At 40.1% G+C, this 25035-nt stretch overlaps 2 protein-coding genes across 2 annotated transcripts; one reads left to right on the forward strand and one right to left on the reverse strand.

The window, feature by feature from the left end:
* Positions 1 to 2191: 2191 nt before the first annotated feature.
* smarcal1 (SWI/SNF related, matrix associated, actin dependent regulator of chromatin, subfamily a-like 1) lies at positions 2192 to 12270 on the forward strand. Its single transcript, XM_038720357.1, has 17 exons — positions 2192 to 2975; positions 3069 to 3420; positions 4191 to 4241; positions 4376 to 4636; positions 4763 to 4813; positions 4905 to 5088; positions 5322 to 5472; positions 6720 to 6878; positions 6982 to 7047; positions 8077 to 8217; positions 8948 to 9166; positions 10052 to 10122; positions 10327 to 10429; positions 10817 to 10999; positions 11396 to 11496; positions 11666 to 11762; positions 11910 to 12270. The coding sequence occupies exons 1-17, from the start codon at positions 2610 to 2612 to the stop codon at positions 12102 to 12104; spliced, it is 2751 nt and encodes a 916-aa protein (XP_038576285.1). The 5' UTR covers positions 2192 to 2609; the 3' UTR covers positions 12105 to 12270.
* Positions 12271 to 12427: 157 nt separating this feature from the next.
* Positions 12428 to 23379, reverse strand: nme9 (NME/NM23 family member 9). Its single transcript, XM_038720359.1, has 17 exons — positions 23185 to 23379; positions 22994 to 23051; positions 22615 to 22718; positions 22406 to 22477; positions 22027 to 22143; positions 20235 to 20319; positions 19983 to 20065; positions 19789 to 19881; positions 18991 to 19145; positions 18476 to 18672; positions 16360 to 16504; positions 16173 to 16280; positions 15574 to 15725; positions 15353 to 15497; positions 14145 to 14407; positions 13889 to 13975; positions 12428 to 13070 (listed from the first exon to the last, which is right to left on the reverse strand). Exons 1-17 carry the CDS (start codon positions 23215 to 23217, stop codon positions 13000 to 13002), a joined length of 1968 nt encoding a protein of 655 aa, XP_038576287.1. The 5' UTR covers positions 23218 to 23379; the 3' UTR covers positions 12428 to 12999.
* Between the last annotated feature and the right edge of the window lie 1656 nt (positions 23380 to 25035).

Genomic DNA, 25035 nt, shown 5'->3' on the forward strand with positions numbered 1-25035 from the left:
TGGTGGAAGAAGCACCAAGACTGCTTTACAGTACAATTTACTGACTAATCAATTAATAATTTGGTTCCTAAATGGCAGAAAATGGTCGCTGATGTTCATCACAATTTCCAAAGCCCAAGTTGGCATTCAAAAAGCTTGTTTTGTCTGACTAAAAGTCTAAATATTCAGTTTACTATCGTAAAAGACTAATATTCAGATGGAACCAAATAATATTTGGCAGTTTTGCATGAAAAATGACAAATTATTAATTGCTAATTAAATGTGACGCAGATTAATGTTCTATTTTTTGTTGATTTTTAGTCAATTAATCATTACAGGACAAAAACATCAAAATACAACAATGTTAAAGCAAGTAAAAGCTTTGTGTTCAGAATTCCCCAGTAGTAAAACTACTAAAGTTTTTAAAATATAGTTAAAAAGTATAACAAAGTGTAAAATATACCAAAAGCGGGTACTCAAAATGCAGAATGACAATTTCAGGTTTGTATATGCTATTTCATTTTATTGTTTTATTAATGCATTAGCATGTACAGTAAGAAGTGTTTTAATGTTGTAGCTTTTAAATTACTTTATATGCTGTTGTTTAATCTACAATGTATGATATTTTATAAGCTGATCATACCTGGAAAAAAGTAATTAGTAACTAGGCCTATAGGTGTCAGATAAATGCAAAACATTCCCTCTTAAATGTTGTGGAGTAGTATAAAGTGGCATATGAAATACTCAAATAGTAATAAGTACAAGTACTTTTCATAAATAAAAATAAAAAGTGAACAATTCGGGGAAGCTGGACAGAAAAGACAAACAGGGGAGAGCAATTAACAGTCTAGTCTGGGCATTTAAATGAACACATCTGTGGATGGACTGTCTCAGCCAGCAGAAAAAAATTTTTCTATAGTTTTTTTTGTCTGGATTTATGAAAGACTGCGGTCAGGGTAGTGTCCATGGAGTGAGCGTTTAATGGATTGCCAACAGTGAACCGACACATTAAACTTCTAGTTCTCACTGCTGCTGGTTTTCTTTTCTGGCAGGCAATTGCCATTGATTGTTTTTACATTATCTCGTGTAAAGTAATGCCTTATTAAACAGCTAGTGAAAATAGACCAACCAAGACAGCTGATTATTTTAAGCTTAGTTTACAGAAATGCATTGGACTTAAACTAGAATTACAGGCTGACAGCAGTGATGTAAGAAGTCTTCTGTTTAAAGATTCAGTGTAACAATACTCCATTACAAGTAAAAGTCCTTAATTCAATACTCAAAGTACAGTATTATCAGCAAAATGTACTTACAGTGTCAAAGTGAAAGTACAAGTTATGCAGGACAATTGCCTTTATTTTTATTATATATAACAATATATGCTATAAAGATCATACTGTTGTAGGTGGATGATTAAAGCTAACTAACTAAAGCTAAAGTTAAAGCTAACATTAACTAGGTTACTGCTAATGTAGCCTACTATCATATTGGATTTGTTGATCATCATGTTTAGTTTAGTTAGTAAGTTACATGTTTCATTTGCAAAGTAACTAGTGGGTAGTGCTGGACGATATGGCCAAAAATGTTATTACAATAAAGTTTCATATCTTTCAATATCGATAATTATCACAATAAGTATCAAATCATTATTTCTTTCAAGTTTAAGCTTAATGTTAGCTGTCAGACAGATACATGTAAGTTAGCTAGCTAACTAGGTAGAAACTAAGTAAAAAGTACGATATTTCCCTATGTAATGTAACGTATGACTAGTAACGTTATAACTCAAAGTAGCACAAAATGGGAATATTACAGTAAGTTACATTAAAGTACAATTAGGTGAAGTCAGATTTTCAGCTGGTGCGAACAGTTTGCAGTTTACTCAATTGTCTAATTGAGTAAAATGCAAAGACATTACTTTAACGTTAACGTTACCTTTAGTTAACTAGGTAACGTTAAACGTTGCTTCTTTATATAAAGTTACAGTCTGGTTTAAAGTAGCCTAAATTACAGTTTATCAAAGAGGGTTGGATATTAGGTTAAATCTAATTTACCTTAACTTCAGTTTTTCAGACGTGCCAATGTTAAATAACGACGGATTTAGAAATAAAAGCAGATTAATAAGTTTTCATCGGTCATTTTGACGGTTTTTCTTTTGACATCTCGCTACACCATCAGACCACCACGTGCCTGCTTGTTTTGTTACGTCACTTCCTGCGCGGCAGATCCTGAACCAACAAACTGTTCACTAGCGTTAGCTGCTTCGCTCTGCTCCGTTGGTACAAATTTTACAATCTTTGCTGGCTTTATGTCACACTGCTCTCCCATGAACGAGTGATTGCACGTGTCTAACACAACTGTAACGCTGTCGATGTATTTTGTTGCTATGTTTTAACTGTTGCCGACAACGCTAGCAAACGTTACGTTAACGTTAGCTGCTAACGTCACCGTTAGCGACGCAGAGGCTGTACAAGCTTGTCATAATTGTACTGATGGGATTGCACAGATTACTTGTTTATAGGTGATGTGATGTTTTGGCTAACGTTAACTCGGAGTGTGACTGATAATCTGAATTTGTGAATGACTCAAGTAACGTTAACGAGTTAGCATTAGTTGCTGCGAAGTTCATCATAATGTCTAATCAGCTGAGTGCAGAGCAGCAGCGAAAGATTGAGGAGAACAGGAGGAGGGCTTTGGAGAGAAGAGCCCAAAGACTTGCACAAACTGTCAACAGCAGTAAGCAGACCTCAGTAGGCTTCAGCAGCACTTCACTGCAGGCACATCCCCCTGTACAGATCAATGCCTCAGATCTAGCTACCCTCGCTCATCACAGAGAGGCACCCAGCTCAGCCTCTGCACCAACATGGTTTGTCCCACCCTTCAAAAAAGACTCACAGAGCTTCAGTAACCAAAATCAAGGCACAAAGCATCAGCAGTTATCTGGCACTGACAACCAAATCAATCAGAGTACTCTATGTAACTCTACTTCTTCTAGACAGGTGAGATTTGTGCTAAAATGGTCACTCATTTATTGTTTGGAGGAAAAATTATTTCTAGTATATCCTAATTCCTTGTGCTGTCTTTCCTTGCAGATACAAGTCATTGATCCACTTCCTCAGACAAGAAGTCAACATGTGAGCAGCCCTGTCTTGTCTAGCGGAGGAAGCTTTGGTGTGAAGTCAGCTCATCCCAAACCCAACATCACCTCCAGCAGCTCAGGTGGTGCAGTTGGCTTATTCTACAAGCAAACTAGTAAACCTGCACAAAGTCCTGTGGCCCAGCTTCCCTTAAACTCCTCAACTTTGAATGCTGTACCTGCAAAAAAGCCTGCCATCTCTGTAAGAGGAAAATGTGTACCTCACGCAGAGGACCGCTTCAGGGTAGAAGTGGGCTACCATGCAGAGCTTATTGCTGTTTTCAAATCCATCCCCTCAAAGAACTATGGTAAGTATCTGCCAGTGCAACTATGCTGTTTTAGAGCTTAGCGTCTTGATGCTTTCTGCAGCCCCACACCCTTCTCTTGCCTCAGGGAAGACCACCACAAATACATTCCTGTGGGAAACACTGGTATACATATTAGATTATAAGCATATATGAATATAAATGAGCAACATTTTCTTTTGTTCCTAGATTAATTATAGGATACCTGTTAATGTCAGTACATTTTCTGAAGTGGTACAGGGAAGTAAAAAAAAACTTGGGAATCATATATTCAAAAGTGAGCTGGAATTTAAACACAATACTCAAGACAGAAAGGACAACAAAAACTGTCAATATTCAGTTTCTCAAGCTGATTGAATTATTTCATGTATACACTTCAAACCTCACCTCATAATAGGTATATGTATCAGACCTTGACAGTTTTTGAGTACTGACTTACGGTATTGTGTTCTGTAGCAGTAGGTATTGAAATTTTCAAATATTTCCTAGCCTTTTAGTGCCACAATGCATCTGTGCACATAATCAGCATAACCCGCAAGGCCAAGCAAACAATGAATGACTGAGCTCATCACTATAAAAGCAATAGAAACCGCTATCCTCTGGATAAAGATGGGTATACATTTCATGTTGTTTCATCAAAATAGTATCAGTTTTCTAAATAGGAATACCAAACTCCAAAATGTAGTTTTTCTGTACCATATGTCTGGTTTCGTACGTTCATCTCAATGTCTGTACAGTGTTTTGGAATAGTAAAGTATTCGGTTCTGCCTTAGACCCTGCCACAAAGATGTGGAACTTCAGCCTGGAGCACTATCAACAGCTAAGTATGAACATTAGGGAAATATTCATGGGAACATGCACAACTTTTTTTCTTTGAAGTACTCCAACATACACGATAGAGTATTCGTCTTCTTTGTGATGCTGCATCTCGTCTGCCCTCACTCACCCTTTGATGCAGTGGAGGAAGCAGCTACGCTCGTCTCTGTGTCTTTGAGGCCTCTGGAGGGAATGGACGCAGTGGACGTTGCAGCAGCCACCAGCCGAGCTCGTGACGGTGCGGCACTCGGGGCGCTGCTGAAGCTGTGCAATGGCTGGCAGAAACCTGGAGCCAGTCTACAGGGCCAATGCAACCTGGTGTCGCGGTCAAAGTTTGAGGTTGATGTCGGTTACCATGTCGAAGTCATCGCAGCATTCAAGCAGATGCCGACAAAGAATTATGGTAACCATCAAGTTATGCAATTAATATCCTTTTTCTGTTTTCTGGACAATCTCTGATCATGTTGAATTTGCATGTTATGGCTTCAGATATAGGATATTCTTTTTTTAATTTTTTTTTTGGTGACAGACATGAAAACAAGAAAGTGGAGCTTTTCACTTGAGGATTACAAGAGACTAAGTGAGTAACATTTTTTTTTATTTAATTGCTGTACCTGCTCCTCTTGGTTGCATTTGCCATCTTGTCTGACCGTGCTGTGTTCCATAACCAGTGGATCTCCTCAGTGGGATAGCAGCAGTGGAGGTGGAGCCTCTGCCCAGGGCAATAGTCCAGGCTTTCTCTGCCAGGTTTGACGGGACTGAAGCCAGGTCTTTAGACGTCCCCGAGGCAGACCTCTCCAGCATCGACCCCTCGCTCACCCGCAGCCTGATGCCCTTCCAGAAGGAGGGAGTCAAGTATGTGCCATTGAACAGCCATTACTGTTTGGGTGTAGCCAATAACTCAATAACAGGAGACAGCTGTTCATCTAAAATTGTCTTTGTCTTGTGCAAATTAAGAGATAATAATCATAATGATTCTGTGCCATTTCTCTTCAACTTTGCAGATTTAAAGTGTCGGATCAGTGTGACTTCGGTACACTGTCCTGCTGTGTAACGTATCATTTGACTATTTCTTTGTGTCCCTGTAGTTTTGCGGTGTCTAAACAAGGCCGCCTCCTCCTGGCTGACGACATGGGCCTGGGAAAGACTGTGCAGGCCATCTGTATAGCAGCCTACTACAGGAATGAGTGGCCCTTGCTGGTAGTGGCTCCGTCCTCTGTGCGATTCACCTGGGCTGAGGTAAAAAAAAAAAAAAGAAGAAGAAAAGAAGAAAAATGGCTCATTACTTAGTGTTAGAGTTTATCACTTCCTTTCCATTTAATGGTGTCATTATCAGTCTGCATTAAGTCAGCAGGCACCCTCTTAAGGATATCCTTCTAGTCTCCTTTGACAAAAGCTCTGCCCTACACATTAAAATGCGGGTTCTTGCTTAAAGCTCTCTGCATTTGAGGAATGTTAATATTGTATCCCAAGGACTGCTTGCACTCCGTTCGGTAATTTATCTTCAGTAGGGGACACGGCAGTGTTGAATTTCATCCTTCCATTTCTTTGTCTCATGGGTGCAGGTGCTAATTTGAATTGTGAAGCATTGATTTATGATGGAGATGCTAATGCAGCTTATTTGTTTGGCTACTTTGTTGAATTCTGTTACATCTGCTTCACCTGACATTAAACACAACATGACATGCAGCAAAAGCCCCTAGCTGATTTAGAACTGGAGATATTGTAGTAACAGACCACTAGGCCACTATGATGCTCCCACACTTGGTTTCACTGAAATGTTAGCTGTTCTTTGTCCCTGTTTTCCTTCTACAATTTCAATACTGTCTAATTTCAGAGTTCATCTCAGGTGTCCCTTTTTTCTGAGTGTGCATCTCATCTATCCTCTGCTTAATCCGCCGCAGCATTACTAGGCTGCACTAGCGGCACATTTTCAGAAGAGCTTTACTCGGCCTTCTGTCTATTGACAAGACAGTCTTGTTCTCTAAATAGATATCTTGGATCAAACACAGTTCCCCAATCAGGAGTTGGAATCGCAAAGGGAGAGTTTAGTCGCAGGATGTCGTCCCATTAAAGGACACTTGGCTCTTATCTGCAGTTAGTCTTGTGGTTTTGGCCACATCTACTGCACAACATGGGAGCTATAACTTAGTGAGTTTAAGCCAGGTTGACAGGCGAATGGCGAGCAAGTAAGTGAATTGTCAGAAACATTTGGGTCAGTGGGCATTTTTCCAAACCACATGATTGGTTGTTTCTAAGTGGAAACCCTCTGATTGTAGTTTGAATGATTTTTTTAGTGATTAGTAACATTTAAATCAGCCGTCAGTCGCGCATTTCTTAATGATGATAATGTTTCTAAGAAATGTTGGAGATTCACTTATTCCCCGTGGTAGGGGAAAAGTTTAGCCTTGATAAACAATACTGTTATTCTGGGGAGTCTTGTTTCACTCTGTTTTTCTGACATGACTAAGTCTCTGTGCCTGTAGGCCTTCAGACACTGGCTCCCCTCCCTGAGTCCTGACAGCATCAATGTGGTGGTGAAGGCCAAAGACAATCTGCGAGCTGGTTTAGTCAACATCATCAGCTACGACCTCCTGAGCAGGATGGACAAGCTGCAGGGAAACCCCTTCAATGTTCTCATCATGGTTAGCCGTGAGATTCATTAATTTAAATTGTTGCTTCGCCCTCCATATAAAAGCAGTTTCTGTACGTTATAAACAAAACAGATGATTTTGTCTTTCTGTGCAGGATGAGTCTCACTTTCTGAAGAACATCAAGACTGCTCGTTGTAAAGCAGCCTTGCCTCTGCTGAAGGTGCTTATTCTTTTGTTTTGCTTTCGTTGAATGTTTGATTTGGATTAATAAATATGTAGCGTATGCCAAAGAGGTTATATTTTCACTTGTTAGTGACGGTACCTGGCACTCAGCAGAATATCTCAAAAATATCCAGAGCAACAGATCAAAGAATACCTAATTTAGTCTGTTCAAAGAAGCAGATTCACTTACTGTAGGCACTGAGGTAAAACTTTGCTGAGTAAAACCTGGAAAAGTTTCCTTTACATTAGGTCACAAATCAGATTTGAGGAGGCTCCAGGTTTTGCAAGTAAAATTATCCAGATAATTCATGAAACCCAGATTTACATAAAATTGGCTATCAGATAGACCTTGGGCCAGTTGAACAAATGATTAGATTTTCACAGCAAACCGGATCTGGGATTTCTTCCATCAGTCTTATTCTTTTTTTAGCCTTAACTAACAAAGGCTGAGTCATGCAGTCAATGTGTGCAGCATATCTTTTTACACAGTGGACATTTGGACAGGCACAGAAAAGGCACAGGTGAGACAAATTTTGTTAAGGATGGCTCAGTTCCAGTAATTGTTCCGACAAGCCATGCCAGTGAGAGAGCATGCTCCGTACCATGATTGTGGTGGTGGAACAGCAAGCTGGAGAATAGACCAGTATTGGCAGCGGGGTGGCCCCCTCTGAGGTCCTAATACTCCAATCTGTGCATTGAACACTGCACATGAAATATTTTAAGACAGTTGTTGCACTACACAAGGTTCCAAAAATGATAAACAGCCCTTTCATACCATATTTTTTTTTGTTTACACATGCTTCAGGCTCGGATAGGATCCCAGTACTAATGAAGTCTGCTGCTGTGGCACTGTATTAGAGAGATTGTTTTGTATATGTATAGTATGTGAATAACGGCTGGTAACATAGGTTTACGAACCAGCTGAAGCAGAAAGCTTGCAGAATTTGGCTCATAGTTGGGTTTAATGTCTTGCTCTGTCATGTAGACTCCCTCAGCAGTGCTCTGATCAGAGTTTTCCCATCCGCAGGCAGCAAAGAGAGTGATTCTTCTGTCTGGGACCCCTGCCATGTCCAGACCCTCTGAGCTCTACACCCAGATTCTGACTGTCAGACCTACACTCTTCCCTCGCTTCCATGAGTTTGGGATACGGTACTGCGCCGCCAAACAGGTAGCTTAAGTCTTAAGTGTAGTGCTAGTGTAGTACTGTTGAGCTGTAATTCTAGGGCACGTCAAAAAGAAGACTTTAGTTGTGGGATTAGCAAATATTTATTTATCTGCCTCACTTGCGCAGGGGATGTTCAGCATGTGCTCTACGGTGGGACAGGTCTGCTGAACAATAGGATTATAAAGGTCATATTAGTACACTTCAAAGGCAGTGTTTGTTGGCAAAAAGCGTATACATTAAAAAATGAATAGGTTTTAAGAGTCTACAGATTCCTCTACTGTGATACTTTTTTTGTCTCCATCTCTTTTTGTAGCCATACTCTTGCCTCTTAATCTCCTTTAATTAATTTTAGTGGGTTCAAGTAGGGATCACGCTACATGATTTAAAGGCCAATTACATCTTTAATTTGGTGGTGATGACTCATTTTGAAGATAGTGGAGATTTTGCGCTGCTCTGTAAAATTTGGGTTTATCACCATGGAAGTCACATAACACAGCTTTTGCATGCCGATAGAGACTCAGTCCAGCTGGAGCTATTGCAGTTGCATGTTTGATTCCTATGACTTTTCTGTATTCTAGGTGTTCTCTAGTTTGACTTCCCAATCAATCCCAGGGTATGATTTTAAAAAGATCCTTGACATTGGACCCTACAGTCAGGCTACCTGCTGTTTGTCCCTCCATTCTTCTTTCCTACAAGCCTCTATTCTTTTCTCCCCTATTTCCCTCCTCTGTAGATGACTTGGGGATGGGACTACTCAGGCTCATCCAACCTTGGGGAGTTAAAGCTGTTGCTGGAGGAGTGTCTGATGTTGCGCCGCCTCAAGACTGACGTCCTCTCCCAGCTTCCTGCTAAACAACGCAAGGTCGTCACAGTGACTATCGATGGTATCAACACACGCACAAAAGCGGCTCTGTCAGCTGCTGCCAAGCAGTTAGCCAAGGGAAACCGTAATGTAAGTTACAATTGTTTTCCGCAGTCTCTGAATAACGAGAAACATTTTCACATGAATTATTGCTAAATGAATCATTGCCTAATTTGCAGCCAAATGCTTCACCATTTTTCCAAAAAGCCGCTGTGAATTCTATTACAATAATAAAAGAAAATTGTAAGACCCTGTTGGACTGAGGGATGTCAAGAAAGTACCTTTATAATCCATCTTTACCAGATCATTTTTAAACATCAAACTTGGCTAAAAATAGCATATTCTGTCCTTTTGAATTATTGAACACCCAAACTTGTTGATTAAATGTACCCAAAAGACAGACTTGGGATAACAAACAAATCAGATGTAGTCCATAAAAATATATGAACATAGTACCTGTTCAATGTTTTTAGATTTAGATAAGTAGTAAGAGGGGGTAGAGATTGGGACCTCAAGACAAGTCACAGATTTCAAAGACTTGATATTTCATATACGTTATATAAAATATATTAATATACAGTATTTTAAATAACAAACAGGATCCTTCCACGTTCCTCAAGTTCTCCAATTTGCTAAAAATAAAATACCGCAGTATATTTTACTCAAAATGGAATATCTGTGATCAAAAGAAAACCCTTAGAAACCCTGGTTTAGCCCAAGAAAGTCAGATTTAATGGTTCTGTCCTCTTCACACGAGGGAGTCCTCAGGCCTCAAACATACACAAGTGCTTTAAAACTGACCCAGAATACTCCAGTCAGCCTTATTTTAGTATTTATACACTCAGATAGGAGTGAGTTGCTGAACTTAATTGTTCATTATCACACTGCTCTTCAGAGTAATGGCAGTCTTATCATATCATCAAACACACTCTCCTGTCAGTTCTTATCTTGTGCTGTTCCTTATCTTTTTTTCAGAAAAGGGAAGAGAAGGAAGCCCTCCTCATCTTTTATAACCACACAGCTGAAGCCAAGCTACAAGCCATTATGTAAGCACAGACCCTTTACTGGGGGGGGATCAAATCTGATCAGTGCTGAGATTAAAATGTAAAATTAATCAGAATCTTTTGTCCAGACCATTGTGATTGCACTGGATTTGAGATTGAACTTGAAAAGTAAATACAAATGAGGACCGAATATTTTAATGCTTGCTTTGAAACAGCTGAGAGCCATGTTGTTTCTGTCACTAACAGGGAGTACATCACAGACACGCTGGAGTGTGGGAGAGAGAAGTTTCTAGTGTTTGCGCATCATAAGTTAGTCCTGGATCATATCACCACAGAATTGGGAAAAAAGGTGAGTAATATGTACAGATACCAAACCGCACAAAAGCCTTTTATGCATAGACATATAATTTTGACATAAGAGTGCATTTTGACATTTTCAACCAGACTGGCTATTCTGTGGGAGTTGAAGTCAACTCTTAGGTCAACTCTCATTAGTACCTCCAGGGAATGAGTGTGGGCAGGGCTGAGCACATTTAAGCTTAGTACTACTACTACTATATAATTTTTATATTTTTTTAATAAGGCTGAATTAGTTTGTTGATTTGTAGTGGCCCGCTACTTCTGACTTCACGCTACCATTCTGTTGTTGTGTAGGTGTCTCTTTTAAAGGATATTTGTAGGTTAGTTGTGTTGAAAATGGCAAAGCATTTAAGATGGCCTTTAATTTCTTCTACAGAATGTCAGTTACATCCGTATCGATGGGGCCACTCCATCGGCTGAACGGCAGCAGCTGTGTGAGAAGTTCCAGTACTCGACCAAGACCTGTGTGGCTGTACTGTCCATCACTGCAGCTAACATGGGTCTCACCCTGCACTCTGCTGACCTGGTGGTCTTCGCGGAGCTTTTCTGGAACCCCGGGGTAAGCCCTGGAACGTTGCCACTACAAAATACTATGTACTCAATGGGACTTTTTCAATAGGATGGATGATTACCCTTTATGGGTTTAAGGGCCACATAATAATCTTTGAGACACAGCACAACCTTGTAGGCAGCTGTTCCCAGCGAAAAAGCTCTGGTAAAGGGGGACAAATCCGCAAAAAGATTCCTCAACCTGACCTCTGTGCCTGTATATAGAGCTTCACTTCCAGGAAGGATCTTAATTGTGCTTTAATTCCAACTGTTGGCAGCTCAATTATAAGCCTAAATAATGACTTCAAATTGATATTTTTCTCAAGCAGCCATCAACCTTTAGGGGGTCGCTGCAGCTGAATGAAGGCAGTAACATTCGGTGAAACTAAAAGTTTTTTTCCTGCAGGTTCTCATTCAGGCAGAGGACAGGGTGCACCGTATTGGACAAACCAGCAATGTGAACATTCACTACCTGGTTGCTAAGGGAACTGCTGATGATCACCTGTGGTATGTGTCAGTGGACAGGATGACCTACACTGTGTTTTTAAAGTCTTTCCTCCTGTATTCGTCAGTCTTCCACTACTGTCTGCCAGCGAGCTAAAGCTAAAACTAAAACAGTAGGGGGTTGAATTGTAGCTGCACTATTATAATAACTAATAACTATATATTGATCCAGGCCAATGATCCAGGAAAAAATGAATGTCTTGGAGCAAGTGGGTCTGTCTGAATCAAGTCTTTCAGACAACGCCTTGAACGCCAGCTTCCACTCTAAGGTAAATGCTGTATCTATATATAAATAAGTGATATAACTGCTTTTATATAGATGAAAAAGGTATTAAACATATTCACACGAGGCTACGCAGCTAGCTAAATCAGAAATGTAGATTCAGTGATGAACCAGATTATTTGGACTTGTTCAGGATCCTAACCAGAAGACTATAATGGAGATGTTCCAGAGGTCATTCACGGCGGATGACGACATGGACGAAGCCATCTTACTGGAGGCTGCAAACGATTGGGAGGACACCCCACCTGAAAACAGTTCTGGTCAACATCACAGCATGGTTGGACTAAGCCCCAGCAAACGGAGCATCAAAGACTATTTCAGCAGATGACTAGGAAACTTTCCACAATGAAAATGTATCAAGATCTCTTTGTTTTGCTTATTGGAACAAGCTATCATGACTTTTGAACCTATTTTGTAAAAGTTAACAAATGCTTCAGTTATTTTAATAGATGCAAAATAATACTCTAATAAATAAACCTATATGTTTTCGCTAATAAGACTAAAGGTTGTTTTAGAATACTTCTGAAATATAACCTGACTGGTTGGTATGGTTACAGGATGTAATGTTCAGATTTCCTAAAACAGTGGCTCTGGTTTTACCTGGAAAAAACAACGTCTTAGTTTAATTCATAAACCCCAGTTCCAATTGATATGCCAGCAAGCAGCTAATAACAAGAACTTGGTGGTGCAGCTTCTAATACTTGTTATTCTAGACATTCACACAGCTAATTTAGCTAGAGTGAGTTATTATGTTATTGCTATCTTGTCATTATTAAAAAGGAAGCACATCCTAACAAGCCTAATCAATCTCATTCATATTATCACAGCGTGGTAGTAGTTAAAATTGAAATAAAAAATTGATTGTAGGCAATCCAAGACAGACTGAACTGACGGTAACACATTTTTCCTATGTGAACCCTGAAATGCTCAGTTGCTTTGCGCCTTTAAGATCCTGGTCTCCATCGTGTAGCATACAGCTGCTGTTGGGAGCCAAGACAGCATATAAACTGCTGCTGTCAGCAGCATTAAAAAACTCAACTCCCTTTAACTGGCTAAGGAATATGTGGTTACTTTGCTATCGACCCACCACCTACAACGGTATAGAGTGTGAATCCTCAAATATAGTATGTGGTGTTTAATTCATGATTCATGAGGTGACAGTGTGTTTTCTCATAATGTTACAGAATAAGCCTACAGTACAAGAGAAAGTACTAAGTGCTAATTCAGTTTGAGAGCCCTGGATCGTCACTTCCTCCTGTCTCTGGACTGTAAGGATTTGTATCATTTGGGTCACCTGTAAAGTAAAGAGGAAAATTAGCTCCAGTCTTCTGAATGACAACAACAACCACAGATTAATGAATTCCCTAGATCCTGCAACCAATGAAAGCGTATTAGATTTTAATGGTACATTTATCAGCCATAAAAATTTTGTCACCTAAACCTATAAATACTTGGGAATGGGATCACGAGAAGTTATTGTACACAGCCACAATGCAGCCGGTCAAGGTTTATTTCACTTTCTAGACAAAGGCTGTAAGAGCAGTTCATCTTCATTGCAGCTCGTGTTAGTGACATTATGAAGATCAGTGGACTCATTTTTCTCTCAATGGTAAGATGTCTCTTCTTGCTTATGTAAGCTATCTGAAATGTCACTACTAAGAGAGGTATCTATCTGCTTGCTACTCTCAATTCCCAGGACGTAATGCAGTGATTGCTGTGTCCCAGTTCAGGACGCAGAACACAGAAGAGGTCTGGCCGAACTGTCTCCTTCCCAAATACAATTTCAACCTTTACAAAGACCGAAAGTATTTTTATTTATTTATTTATTTTTTGGTTCTACATCAAAAGTAGAACATTTTAAAGGTTATAACCAGGTGGTTTCCTTCAAACAGCTGACAAAGTTTAAATATCGGTGGGATATATATAACCTGGAACATGTTACCACACAATACATGGATGGGAAAATGTTGACCAGGTTAATGGTAAATATATCCATGTAATTAATTAAGGTATTTATTAATGTATTGATAGATTTGACTGTTTTTATTCCTCACAGAACCGATGAGGAAGGAGCTAACATGTCGGTGAAACCCTTTCTTCTTCATTGCATACCTTCGTGTTGCTGGTGATGGGTATCAGAAATGTCTTCAGTTGGAGATCTTGACATTGCTGTGTTTTGATCTTTGTCTTGCTCTTTTGCTGAAAGAAAGTGATTATTTCAACCATAAAAAGTATAACTGAAAGAAGGATCGTTTCTCGCAGGAATAGGGTATAACAATGAACCAAAACATCCGAACGAAATTGTTATTTATATGAAACCAGATGGTGTGACAGATGGAAGTGACTGTCACACACATCATATGATTACCTGAAACGGTTGTGTCAGTCTCTCCATCACTGGTGAGCTCTGCATCTGAGCAGATGTCCCCGAAAATAAAACGGATCTTCTCCTCTGCATGCTGCTCACTGGAGGAGCCGTGCACCGAGTTGTGGAGGATGTCGGAGGCAAAGCGGGCCCTCAGAGAGTTTGGGGATGTCGCCTTAGCTTCGTCAGGGTCTGCGGGGCCCATCATGGCCCTCCACTCCTCCACTGCATTTTCTTTGGTCAGGACGAGCATCACACAGGGCCCACTGAAACAAAGACAGGATGTTCGTACATAGAATTCAGAGGACTGTTCTACTGTAAAGACATCGTGTTGTTACATCCTTGGCCAGTATGTGTCAGTGTGCCAGTAAATGCTGACACGTGGCTGATGAACCTTACACATTCACTGTCACTCTCACGCAGAGGAAAAGAGTGATGCACCTGCCCACCTTCTTATTATGCATGTTTATGGTTAATTTGGACTAATACAACTAATACAATAAATTTAGCAACACTATGCGACACGTTCTATTACTAAATAAGCAGCATTCATTTAGTGAATTGAACAAATGTCTAGGTTAAAAACTGCGCTGAAGTTGGTTAAAATGTGCATGTTTGTTAGATGCCTGTGTTAAATGTAGCAGCTGTTGCAACAGCATTTCAATCTCTGTATTTCAACATGTAGCTAGGACCAGTGCCCCATGACATAAGTGCTGGGTGTAGTTACAGGTGTTAACAGAGCACACTTCTGACCACACACACAGCAGGTGAAACCAGCCTTGCAAGATAAAGTACTAACCATAAAAATAAGCTTTCTACAAAACATTCACCAATTGTTAGAACATAATACTACAATTAAGGCTAAACCTGAGCTCATATTGGATATTGGACAGCGACAGTAAAGGTAGTTTGTCAGGCTGAAGTGCCCAGCTGCACCCATCTCTCTGACCATTGTGTCCGAGCAGTTGTGTAACAACCACGTGAAGGGGCTAATCAGAGCGGAAGATAACTCTAAAATCTAGATGTGCAGTGGAACAAAGAATGAAATTGAGATGGACATCCTACCCACTTGCCTGAGGCTGCCTCAATTCTAAGCTGCTAAGATTACTGTTAAAAGTGCTGTTAAAACTTGCAGCGGCAACAGGAATTAGGGCAGGTCAGCTGTAGTCACTTTTCCCTTCCGCTGTGGCTGTGTCCAGCGATAGACTAACCGACACATGAATTCCACCAGCTGGCTGAAAAAAGGCTTCTCTCTGTGCTCTTTGTAAAACTCCTCAGCCATCTCCCTTGACAGCACCGCCTCTTTCAGCTGCGTTACAGAGAAACCGCTGCCACGGATCTCCTCCAAAATCTTCTCTGTTAAGGTGAACAGAAAAGACGTTATAAAGATGATATCGTTATCGGTATGATCAAGCAAATGACCAGAAATTACCTCTGTGTTCCTCCACGGCATCAGGTTTGATTACTGCCAGTGTTTGCTGTTTAGGGAAGAAGAAGTTGATCTCTCGTTCTGCCTCTTTATTGCTTGCACTGCCATGCAGCTGGTTGATGGGCTCACTCTCCACAGCAAACTGGGCCCTCAGACTGAGCGATGAATGCAGAAGTCACCATTACGTGTGACGTGATTAAACATTTAATAGCTAATATTTGATTCTTTTCGGATAAAGTAGTGAAATGTATTGTACTAAGGCTCACCCATCTTGTCGACATTCTACTACAGCTTTCTACTTCATTTTTAAGATTGACTTTCGAGAAACCCCAGAAACTGGAGTGAACATGGAGCATTGTAGGGGGAAAACAATAGAACTTTGTCTCTAAAATTCATCTTTGTCTTGTCGGAAAAGGAAATTGATTTCATCCAGTGTGACTGTACGGGCAAACATGGCACACATTTGTGTATAATAAACCTGCAGAACCTGACAACGTTAAAATGAGAGGCCAAAAGAGAAATAGTACAATTTTACAAGCTATCACAGTGACTTCTCTGGACTCATTTAAGTGTCTAAATGAATACGACCACACATCACTCACCATTCAGGACTCTCCTCTCTGGCTGTGTTAACGTCAGAAGGACCAAGAATGTTCTTCCAGTGATGGACAGCCCCAGTTCTGGCTAGAGCCAAAGCTAGCACTGGCCCACTGTAAATATACACATGTTGAATGCCCCTCTTCAGTAACGTACAACTCTTTAGAATTTTTTAGAGCAAGTGTAAGTTACCTGGTCATGCTTCGGAGCAGTGCAGGAAAGTAGTCCTCATCAACATGTTGGAAGTAAAACTGTCTGACCTGCTCCTCGGTCAACATCACCTCTCTTTGGAGAGCCACAGTGAAACCCGACTTATGGATTTGAGCCAAGATCTCTTCTGCAGAACCACAGATATAAATATACACTCAATTTATTTGTTTAAATGTTTATTAGGTAGACACAGCTAAAGCAGTTTAATAGACCAATATTGCGATAATCCCACATTCACAAAGGTTTTATGTTCAGTTTTTGTTGAAACTGTTTCAGAGAAGTGTTGATTCAACTTTGCGTTTTTGAGGCTGCAGTTCATGGTGCTGTAGTATTGCATTATATAGAGAAGTGTTTCTGTTATTTAGTCTACCCTCATTGAGAGAAATGGGGTGGACAAAACAACAGAAACAAATGTTAGTACAATTCAATACAATTCTACAGCACCCCAATCTGCAGCCTCCAAAATGACAACAATTTATTAATGATAATAATAATAGCTTTGTTTGTATAGCATGTTTCTGTGCAGATATAAAGTGCTTTACAACAATCAATATAAAAGTATAAAGTAAAAGATAAAAATTTAAATAGGCTTCACACAATAAAAGCATTTTTATAAATATGTGCCTTAAGAAATAAAACAGGCAACTGAGTGCAGAGGCTCTGACAGCAAAGGACCTGTCTCCTTTGGTTTACAGCCTGGACCTTGGATTAGCTAGCAACACCCTACCAGAGCATCTCAGTCCGCGTCCTAGCTCATAGGGAGATAACAAGTCAGAGATATAGAAAGGGGCCAGCCCATGTCTTGCCTTAAAAGTAATTAAAATAATTTAAAAATAAATCCATAAAATAAACAGGCAGCCAGTGCAAGAATGCTAAAACTGGGGTCATATGGTCACATTTTTTTAACTGAATTTGGATCCGAAAAGCCGAGCTGCTGCATTTTGGACACATAGGTAGGCAGTGGATTGATTTCTGGCTGAGACAGGTATATAGGTGTTGAGAATATTTCTTAGGTGTCTTAATTGATGTAACAGGGAAAGGTAAGACAGGTCTAGCTTGGAGTAATTTAGCTGACCCCATAAGTTCTTGACATTATAGCTACACGTACTTGTCCTCGTCAGGAAGACACCAATAGACTGATTAGTTAGAGACAGTAGCTCAGATGTCAGGCTAGCAGATATCAGTGTTCTCTGGGAATCTTACAAGGTTGAGTCCTACAAGAACTCACTGGCTCCACAGATTAGAGTACAACTCATGGATAGTGAGAGATTCCAATATAACAAAGCATTGGAATCTAAACATCAGATAGATAGCTGTTCTAGGTGAAAGGTGACCTAATAGAGAAGCCTACATGCACTAGTGGAAAGACAGAAACATAAAAGGGACCACAAGATGTTATCCTTCAGATTTGGTGTTGGCATTTGAGGTGTTCACATGTTGTATGCTGGCACTGTATCTCCTCGGCCGTGCTTAATAAACCATGCTATGTTCAGTCTCCGAAACTTCTTCACACCTGAACCTGGCTCACAACAATATCATTTCAACAACAGGGAGTTACAGCAGTTGAGGAAAAGAAATGGCTATATTTCTCAAATAATAATAACACGACTGAACAACTTTCTTTACATGGTGTTCAAAACGCAAGTCCTGATCAAAAACTACCTGAAGATTTCTGGCTGAGGGCTTAGCTGAAGATGCTAGTTCATCTACGTTTGCCATGATTTGAATTCTATTTGCACGGGGACCAAAACTGTTCAAAACCGTCAGATTTTGTAAGGTTTAATTGGATTCCTCCAATTAAACCTTACAAAATCTGACGGTAGGATGTATTGCAGTGTTTATTTATTGCATTATATTAGACTGCATTAATTTAATCTTGGTGTTCCCTAATAAACCTACAACTGGAGTGTATAATTGACTGTTTTAATATAGATTGTATATTCTAGTTTGAAAGTGTGATACATTTTTCTGCAGTGCTCAGTTACAAAAAAACTGGAACTGCACCAGTGTCATTCAACATCTTTGCAGCTTGAGTGTGTCTCTGCGCTTGCACGTGTGTACTTGCGCTTGTGTATTTGGCAATTGGCATGGGCCCCACCTCTGTTTTTTCTGGCAGCGTCAGGCCGGATAAGAGCCAGTGTCCTCTCCACACGCTCTTCCTCCCCATCCTGCTCCGTTACTGGGCCCGTTCTAAAGTTGGGGAAGAAGAAGGCGAGCTCCCTGCTGGCCTGGTCGATGTCCTCACTACCGTGCACTGCGTTGAACAGTGTCTGTGTGCCGTATTGTGCCCGCAAGCTGCAGGAAGCCAGGGGGGGAGAAAGGAGAGGAGAACAGATGGTTGCTCGGCTGGTGCTCAACCAGAGAGAAGCATAATGTTTGGGTGTGTCTGACAGAGCAGGCGAGAATCTGCTGTTCATTCGCTTTCCCAGACTTTAGCCTGAGATTGTTTCACGCTGTTGGAGTCAAAGGTGCAGGAATAAATTTCTATGCTATAAACGAATGTTCCTCTTTACACGGACCCTGGAATGATCATTTCATTACAGCGTATATTACAGTTTAACGCCACTGTTGATGTTCTCTCAACTAGCATATGATTAATTTCCAGTAACTAACCTTTCAGGCTTTTCTCTCCTGGCTTCTTCTATGTCTGCTGGGCCAATGAATTCACGCCATGCTGGTACAATGTTGGCTGAGCCCTCAGCCTGAGAAAGTACCAGAATATGGGACGGACCACTGGACATAAACTGTACCAAGTCCTCAAAGCAAGCCTAAAAATCATTGTCACATACACACAATGACAGACAGAGACGAGAGTAAACACATATGTTAATGAACACATAAAACCAGAAACAAGTCTGTTTTACGTGAGCTCACATTTCAGATTTGAGGAGATTCTCTGTTTCACCCTGCAAGGTCAGTAAACCTGCTTCTTGAATCAGGCCTTTCATTCACAAAGTGAAACAGAGAGATAAAGAGAGAGAATTATTGGTATGAATTCACTGTTTAATGGCTGATCCAGTAGATACAGATTATTTCATGAACATTATTGCCTTACCTGGCCACCTTTTCTCACATATTTTGTACTTCTGAATCTCTAATCATTTACCTCACCACAAACAAGTGCAGTAAGCAAAAAACAAAAACAAAAAGGCTGCTTACACAGCAAATCTATTTTGAGCCCTGTGCAGAGATGCAGATGGAAGTGTGATGTATTGCAAACTAATTGAAATTATTTTTGCACTGGTCGTGACTGCGCTCCCATTAGGATGTCCACTCAGAATTTAAATTGCCCGGACTGCCCTCACAAACATACACTGAACTGATCAGACGTTTGACAAGTATGCCAGTCTCTGCAATAACTCAATGTGATATGTGCCTTTTTGCTATTATTCTATTATTTTCTCACCATACCTCCGTTGCTATGTGCTGGTAAAAATCTCGAGCCTCAGCCTCAGTCAGCGTGCGTTCCTCGTGGGCCAGGATCTCAAAACCAGCGTCTTGAATCTAGCCAGGAGAGTAATGTGAGGATAATGAATTAATGTCAGCAGGAAGGCTTGAGACAATATTGTCTTCTCAGAATGTGAGCAATGTAAGTCTCTATGTACCTTCATAATTATCTCATTTGCTTTGCCGTGAGCAACAGCATCTGGTTTGATGATGGCAACTGTGTAGGATTTCCTGGCAGGAACTGCAGGAGAAAAGGGCAGCTGGAGTGATGATCAGCAATGCAGATAAAATGGTAAATAGAATCATGATGACGCTGGTAAACAACAATGGAAATCACAGTAACAACACTATCAGCAATTATGCCAATGGTAATTTATAAATTGACCACTAATATATTGTTTCAACATTACCGATTATGCTTTCTTCATTTTCTGACTGCTGAGGTGTTGCCTCCCCTTCTTTCTTCTCATCATCCACCAGACCCTCATCCTTAACCTGTCAGACACAACAAAACCAAATAAAAACACTGGATCTCTACACATGGGTGTCTATAAAAACTTGCATACATACTTTCTTGTATCTTAATGAACTACGGCTGCAACTACTGATTATTTTAATAAAGATTAATCTGCCACTTAGTTTCTTGATGAATCTATAATTGTTTGGTGTATAAAGTGTCAGAAAACAGTGGAAAATGGCCATCCTTCGACACCCAAGGGGATTTCTACAAATTGCTTGTTTTGTCTGACAATTAGACCAAAATCCAGCGATTTTCATTTTACTTTCACATAAGAAGAAAAAGAAACGCCACACTCACATTTGAGCTGTAACCGGAAAATGTTTGCCATTTTTTCTTGAAAAATGACTAAGTACACTGCAAAAACTAAAATCTAAGTAAGATTAATTATCTTAACTGAAGGAAAAACATACTTGTTTTTTGTATGACAAGATATTTCTTCTTACCAGGCAGCTTTTATGTTAGAGAATAAAGTTTTTTTGTCCTTAAGTAGCAAGTGAAATATTCTTGTTCTGTTGGCAGATAATTTTGCTGATTTTAAGTATTATTTCCCCCATTTTAATGCTTTAATCCCTTGTTTTTGAGAGCTCACTTTTTGCAGGGTATGGGGTCCCTTCACTGATTATATCTGTAAACAAATGGACTCTGAGTGTGGTTATGTGTACAACTCATCTGAACAACTTAATAGGGCTGCACAATATATTGTTTCAGCATTGTCATTGTGCCCAATAGTCACATTGAAGGATGTCAAGCAAGTCAAATTAACTCAAACACCTCAACTTTTTTGTTGCTTAAAGCAGGTCCCACCCCCATTAGTTGTCAATGACAACTTGAAAATAATTGAGGAACAGGAGAAAACGACTGAAACAGTGGATTTGGTTGCAAAAAGAAAAGCAACTTTTATGAGTATAGCTGCTCTTTTATATTTATCATTTTGTTTACTGCATTAAAGCTCACGAAAGGATGGTTTGCACTCACAAAGTGCAAGTCTTCAGGCTAAAAATCAACGTTTCAGCTTATTTATTTTGATTTTCTATGCATTTTCCCTAAAAAAAAAAAATCAATCCCAATGATTTTAGGATGCTCATTTCTTTTTTAAATAGAGCAACTGAAGTCATCTGGTGAAAATTCCTGTATTTTTTCATATTGAAATATATAATGCAGAAAAAAAAGTTTTTTCCATATTGTGCAGCCGTACTACTTAAGTTACCTGTTTTTAATCATACATCCTCAGACTGCTATATGGAACATTTCAGCCTGTGCCTGAGACCTTTTCTTCGTCTGATTGTATGTGGCAGGTGTAACCCCCTAACCCTAGTCAAAACAGTTACCAATTAAATTTCCTAATATACTTTTTTAAAAAGAAGTCATTATGACATGCCACAGTAGGAAAAAGCCACGGTGAAAATCATCAAATTAATGATAACTGAATTTCCTTTAGCGCCTTTAGTTTCAAGGTCCTGTTCTAGCTGGCTCGCTGTCATGCTGTCATAGCAAACCTGGGGCACCTAAATAGGAGTCATCATTAATGATCTTATTAACACCTGTGCCTTTCCTACTGTGAAATGTCACATTGTCAGCTGTGAAAAGTGTCAATTGTTTTAGCTCTAGAATTAACACACGTGTGAATTGATAATTGTACTGTGTAACTGTGCATGTGAACGTGTGTGTATCTCATGGCTCACCGGTTTGCGTTCACCACCTTGCTCCAGGACCAACTTCTCACTGGTCAATTCCTCTACAATCATCCTCTGAAGGAGAGGAGCGTTGGCCCCTCGCAGCACAGCCACCAGCTCCCCCCCCTGTTCATTCAACACAGAGACCTTTTCGTGTTTTTAATTAAATTGAACTTAACAAGAAGTGACATGTAGAGGTGCTTTGACTACAGCAGGCCCAGGATGAAAAGGGAGAAAAGAATAAATATAGAAACAAACACATACATCTAGAAATAATTAGAGGACGAACACACAGAGTTGATGGCTCATACTGTATATGCTGAACCGTAAACACACACCTTTTCTGTGCAAGCATGCATACACACACCGTATATACATGCACACTCACCCCGTAGAAGAGGAAGGTGGGCTCACATTTCCCTCTATACTTCTCCAGAGCATCAATGCTGTCTGCTTCAGCCTGCACCACCCACACACACACACACACACACACACCCACACACACACACACACACACACACAGAGTTTAGGGCTGTTCCCTCACAAACATCAGTTTAAGTTGAACTTCCTCACATTTTAAATTCACTCGGGGCTTACTGTGGCAAAATGTAATAGGTCATCACCCAGTTCGTTCTTTATTTTCCGTAGGAGACTAACCACAGCTCGACAGGGACCACACCACTGTTGGTATACATCTACAACTAGAAGAAGAGAGACAGTGTGTGTGAGTTAGGGAAGAGAGAGAGAGACAGGAGAGGGTAGATTGGTGCAAGCATTCAATCTGCAGTTATCCCAATGAACACGGTGGGGCAGCAGCATACAATAAATTACAATCACAATGTCAGCGCTCATTCACACAGACTGCCTTTTTACACGTTACAACTGTAAGTTACAACAGTATTGAACAGATGATTAGTGCTGTGATGCTAAGTTTGCACTTAAGAAACTTAACAGCCACTGTTACTTCTGTTCTTACCTGTTAAACCTTTAGTTGCACGCATCTCCTCCCACTGCTCTTGGTTTGTGACAGACACCTGGAAAACAACAACAAAAAGACGAATTAATATCAGTGCTTCATAACGGTTAACTAACATACAGGCAAGAGAAAAGTTTTCTCTTGCCTGTATGTTTAAAGCTAACATTTTAGAAGAAATGTGTGTGTCCAACCTGCAGACTTGCTTCTTTCTTCTTGCCTGCCATTTGATTAGTACGTCAAATTAAATGGATACTGTATATAAAAGGGCTATCAAGCTCCAAGCGATACTTTAAAGTTTAATTAGCGACCTGAAATGCTAATACACCGAGCTGCTAACATGTCACGTCACTCCTCAGACGCTGCTCGCTTGTTTGTCCATTGGTTGCTAAGCAACGGCGCCTTCGGGGGTCATCTCAGGGATCTTTGATTTGACTGAAGTTAGCTTCTTGTGTTATTGTTGATATTAAGGTCTGCAGAGGTGGAAAGCAGTTAACTGCATTTGTACATTTATTCAAGTACTGTATTTAAGAGTTTTAAGGTAGGATTACTTACTATAACGTTACTTATAATTATTAACATTGGGGCTGGCGATGGAGCAGTGGACAAGACGCATGCGTGGGTTGGATTCACACTCATCACTGTCCCATAGTGAGATACCGAAACAAAGGTTGAAAGAGAACCACCATTGTGTCCCTGAGCAAGACACTTAAGCCCTAAGGTTAGTTGAATCAAAGTTCACAACAAAACATCTTTAATTAATATTTATTTAGTCATTAAGTTTAACACTAAACATTTTCATTCAAATGTTTCTAAATCCTGTTTGTTGCATAGCAGTATGATGAATTACCCTTTTATAACTGAGTCCTGCCTACTCTAAAACACAACACAGGAATCTCTGGCGTGAAATAACCAAAATTGTTCAAACTTTGGCAGAAAATTGTGTTCATGTTGAAACCAGTGGCTGCAAATGAGAAGCTGATTGAGAAAATGACAACCTTCATGAAACAAATGTGTATTTCACAGCCATTTACTACAGCATTTGGTGGATTAAGATGACCTCAACACTTTCCTTGTTACCAGAACCCCCTCTTGTGATGCAGAAAGCATAGTGGCCCTGGGGCAAAAATAAGCCCATGACATCCCATTCTGTCACCTCCAAGTATCCATCAAGTTCAGTGCACAGTGGAGACATGGCGGGTTTTATTTTAAACCCGCCTGCTGCTACGGTAAAATTCTTCCTGTGTCACGGGCTTTGGTTGGTTGGGCGTGTTTTGTATTTGTTTCTGTGTTCATTCCCTGCCCTTGTGTTTGCTCTTCTCTGTAGTATGTGTTACTTTGTTTATTAGTTAGGTTTACTTGTTATGAGTTCATCAGTGTTACTAGTCTTGTTTTTATCTTCTTTACTTCTGTAGGTTTTGTCTATAAGACACTTATGTTGTCTGTTATGTTTCATGTTGTGACATTGTTCCTTGAGTGTTTCAGTTAGCTTTACTTCCTGTTTTAGTGTGTAGTTAGTCTGCCCTAGTGTCTGTTTTACTTCCTGTGTTTGTCCTTGATTGTCTTAGTAGTCTCACCTGTGTGTAATTTGTTTCTCCCTCACCTGTGTATTTAAGTGATTGTCTGCCTTTCACTTGTTGCCAGGTCATTTTTGATGTTGCTTTAGATGTTGCCGTGGATGTTGCCTGTGTTTCTAGTGTTAGTTTGTCTCTACAGGAGTCTCTTTGTGTTTTGAGTTTAAGTCTCAAGTTTAGTCTCCTGTCTAGTTTCACATCTCTCGGTTCCTTGGGGATAATTCTCTCATTTTGGATTTTTGGACTTTGTTTTCACCTGCGCTGTAAGTTTTCACCTTGGTCGCAATAAACCTCTCCAACAAGTTTCCATCTCAGTGTCTGCATTTGGGTCCTAAAGTTCTGTTCGCCAGCGTTCAGCCCGGAGGCTGAACGCAACATCCTGTGTATCAACAAGTGTGTGGTAACTTCATTAAAAGGGCAATCCAATAATTAAGTAACTGATTAAAGCTGCATAAAGTTGATTCATTTTCT

Source organism: Micropterus salmoides, unplaced genomic scaffold (assembly GCF_014851395.1).
Source record: "Micropterus salmoides isolate LMB-PRFRI ecotype aquatic unplaced genomic scaffold, ASM1485139v1 Ms_hic_scaffold_15, whole genome shotgun sequence".
Lineage (NCBI taxonomy): Eukaryota > Metazoa > Chordata > Actinopteri > Centrarchiformes > Centrarchidae > Micropterus > Micropterus salmoides.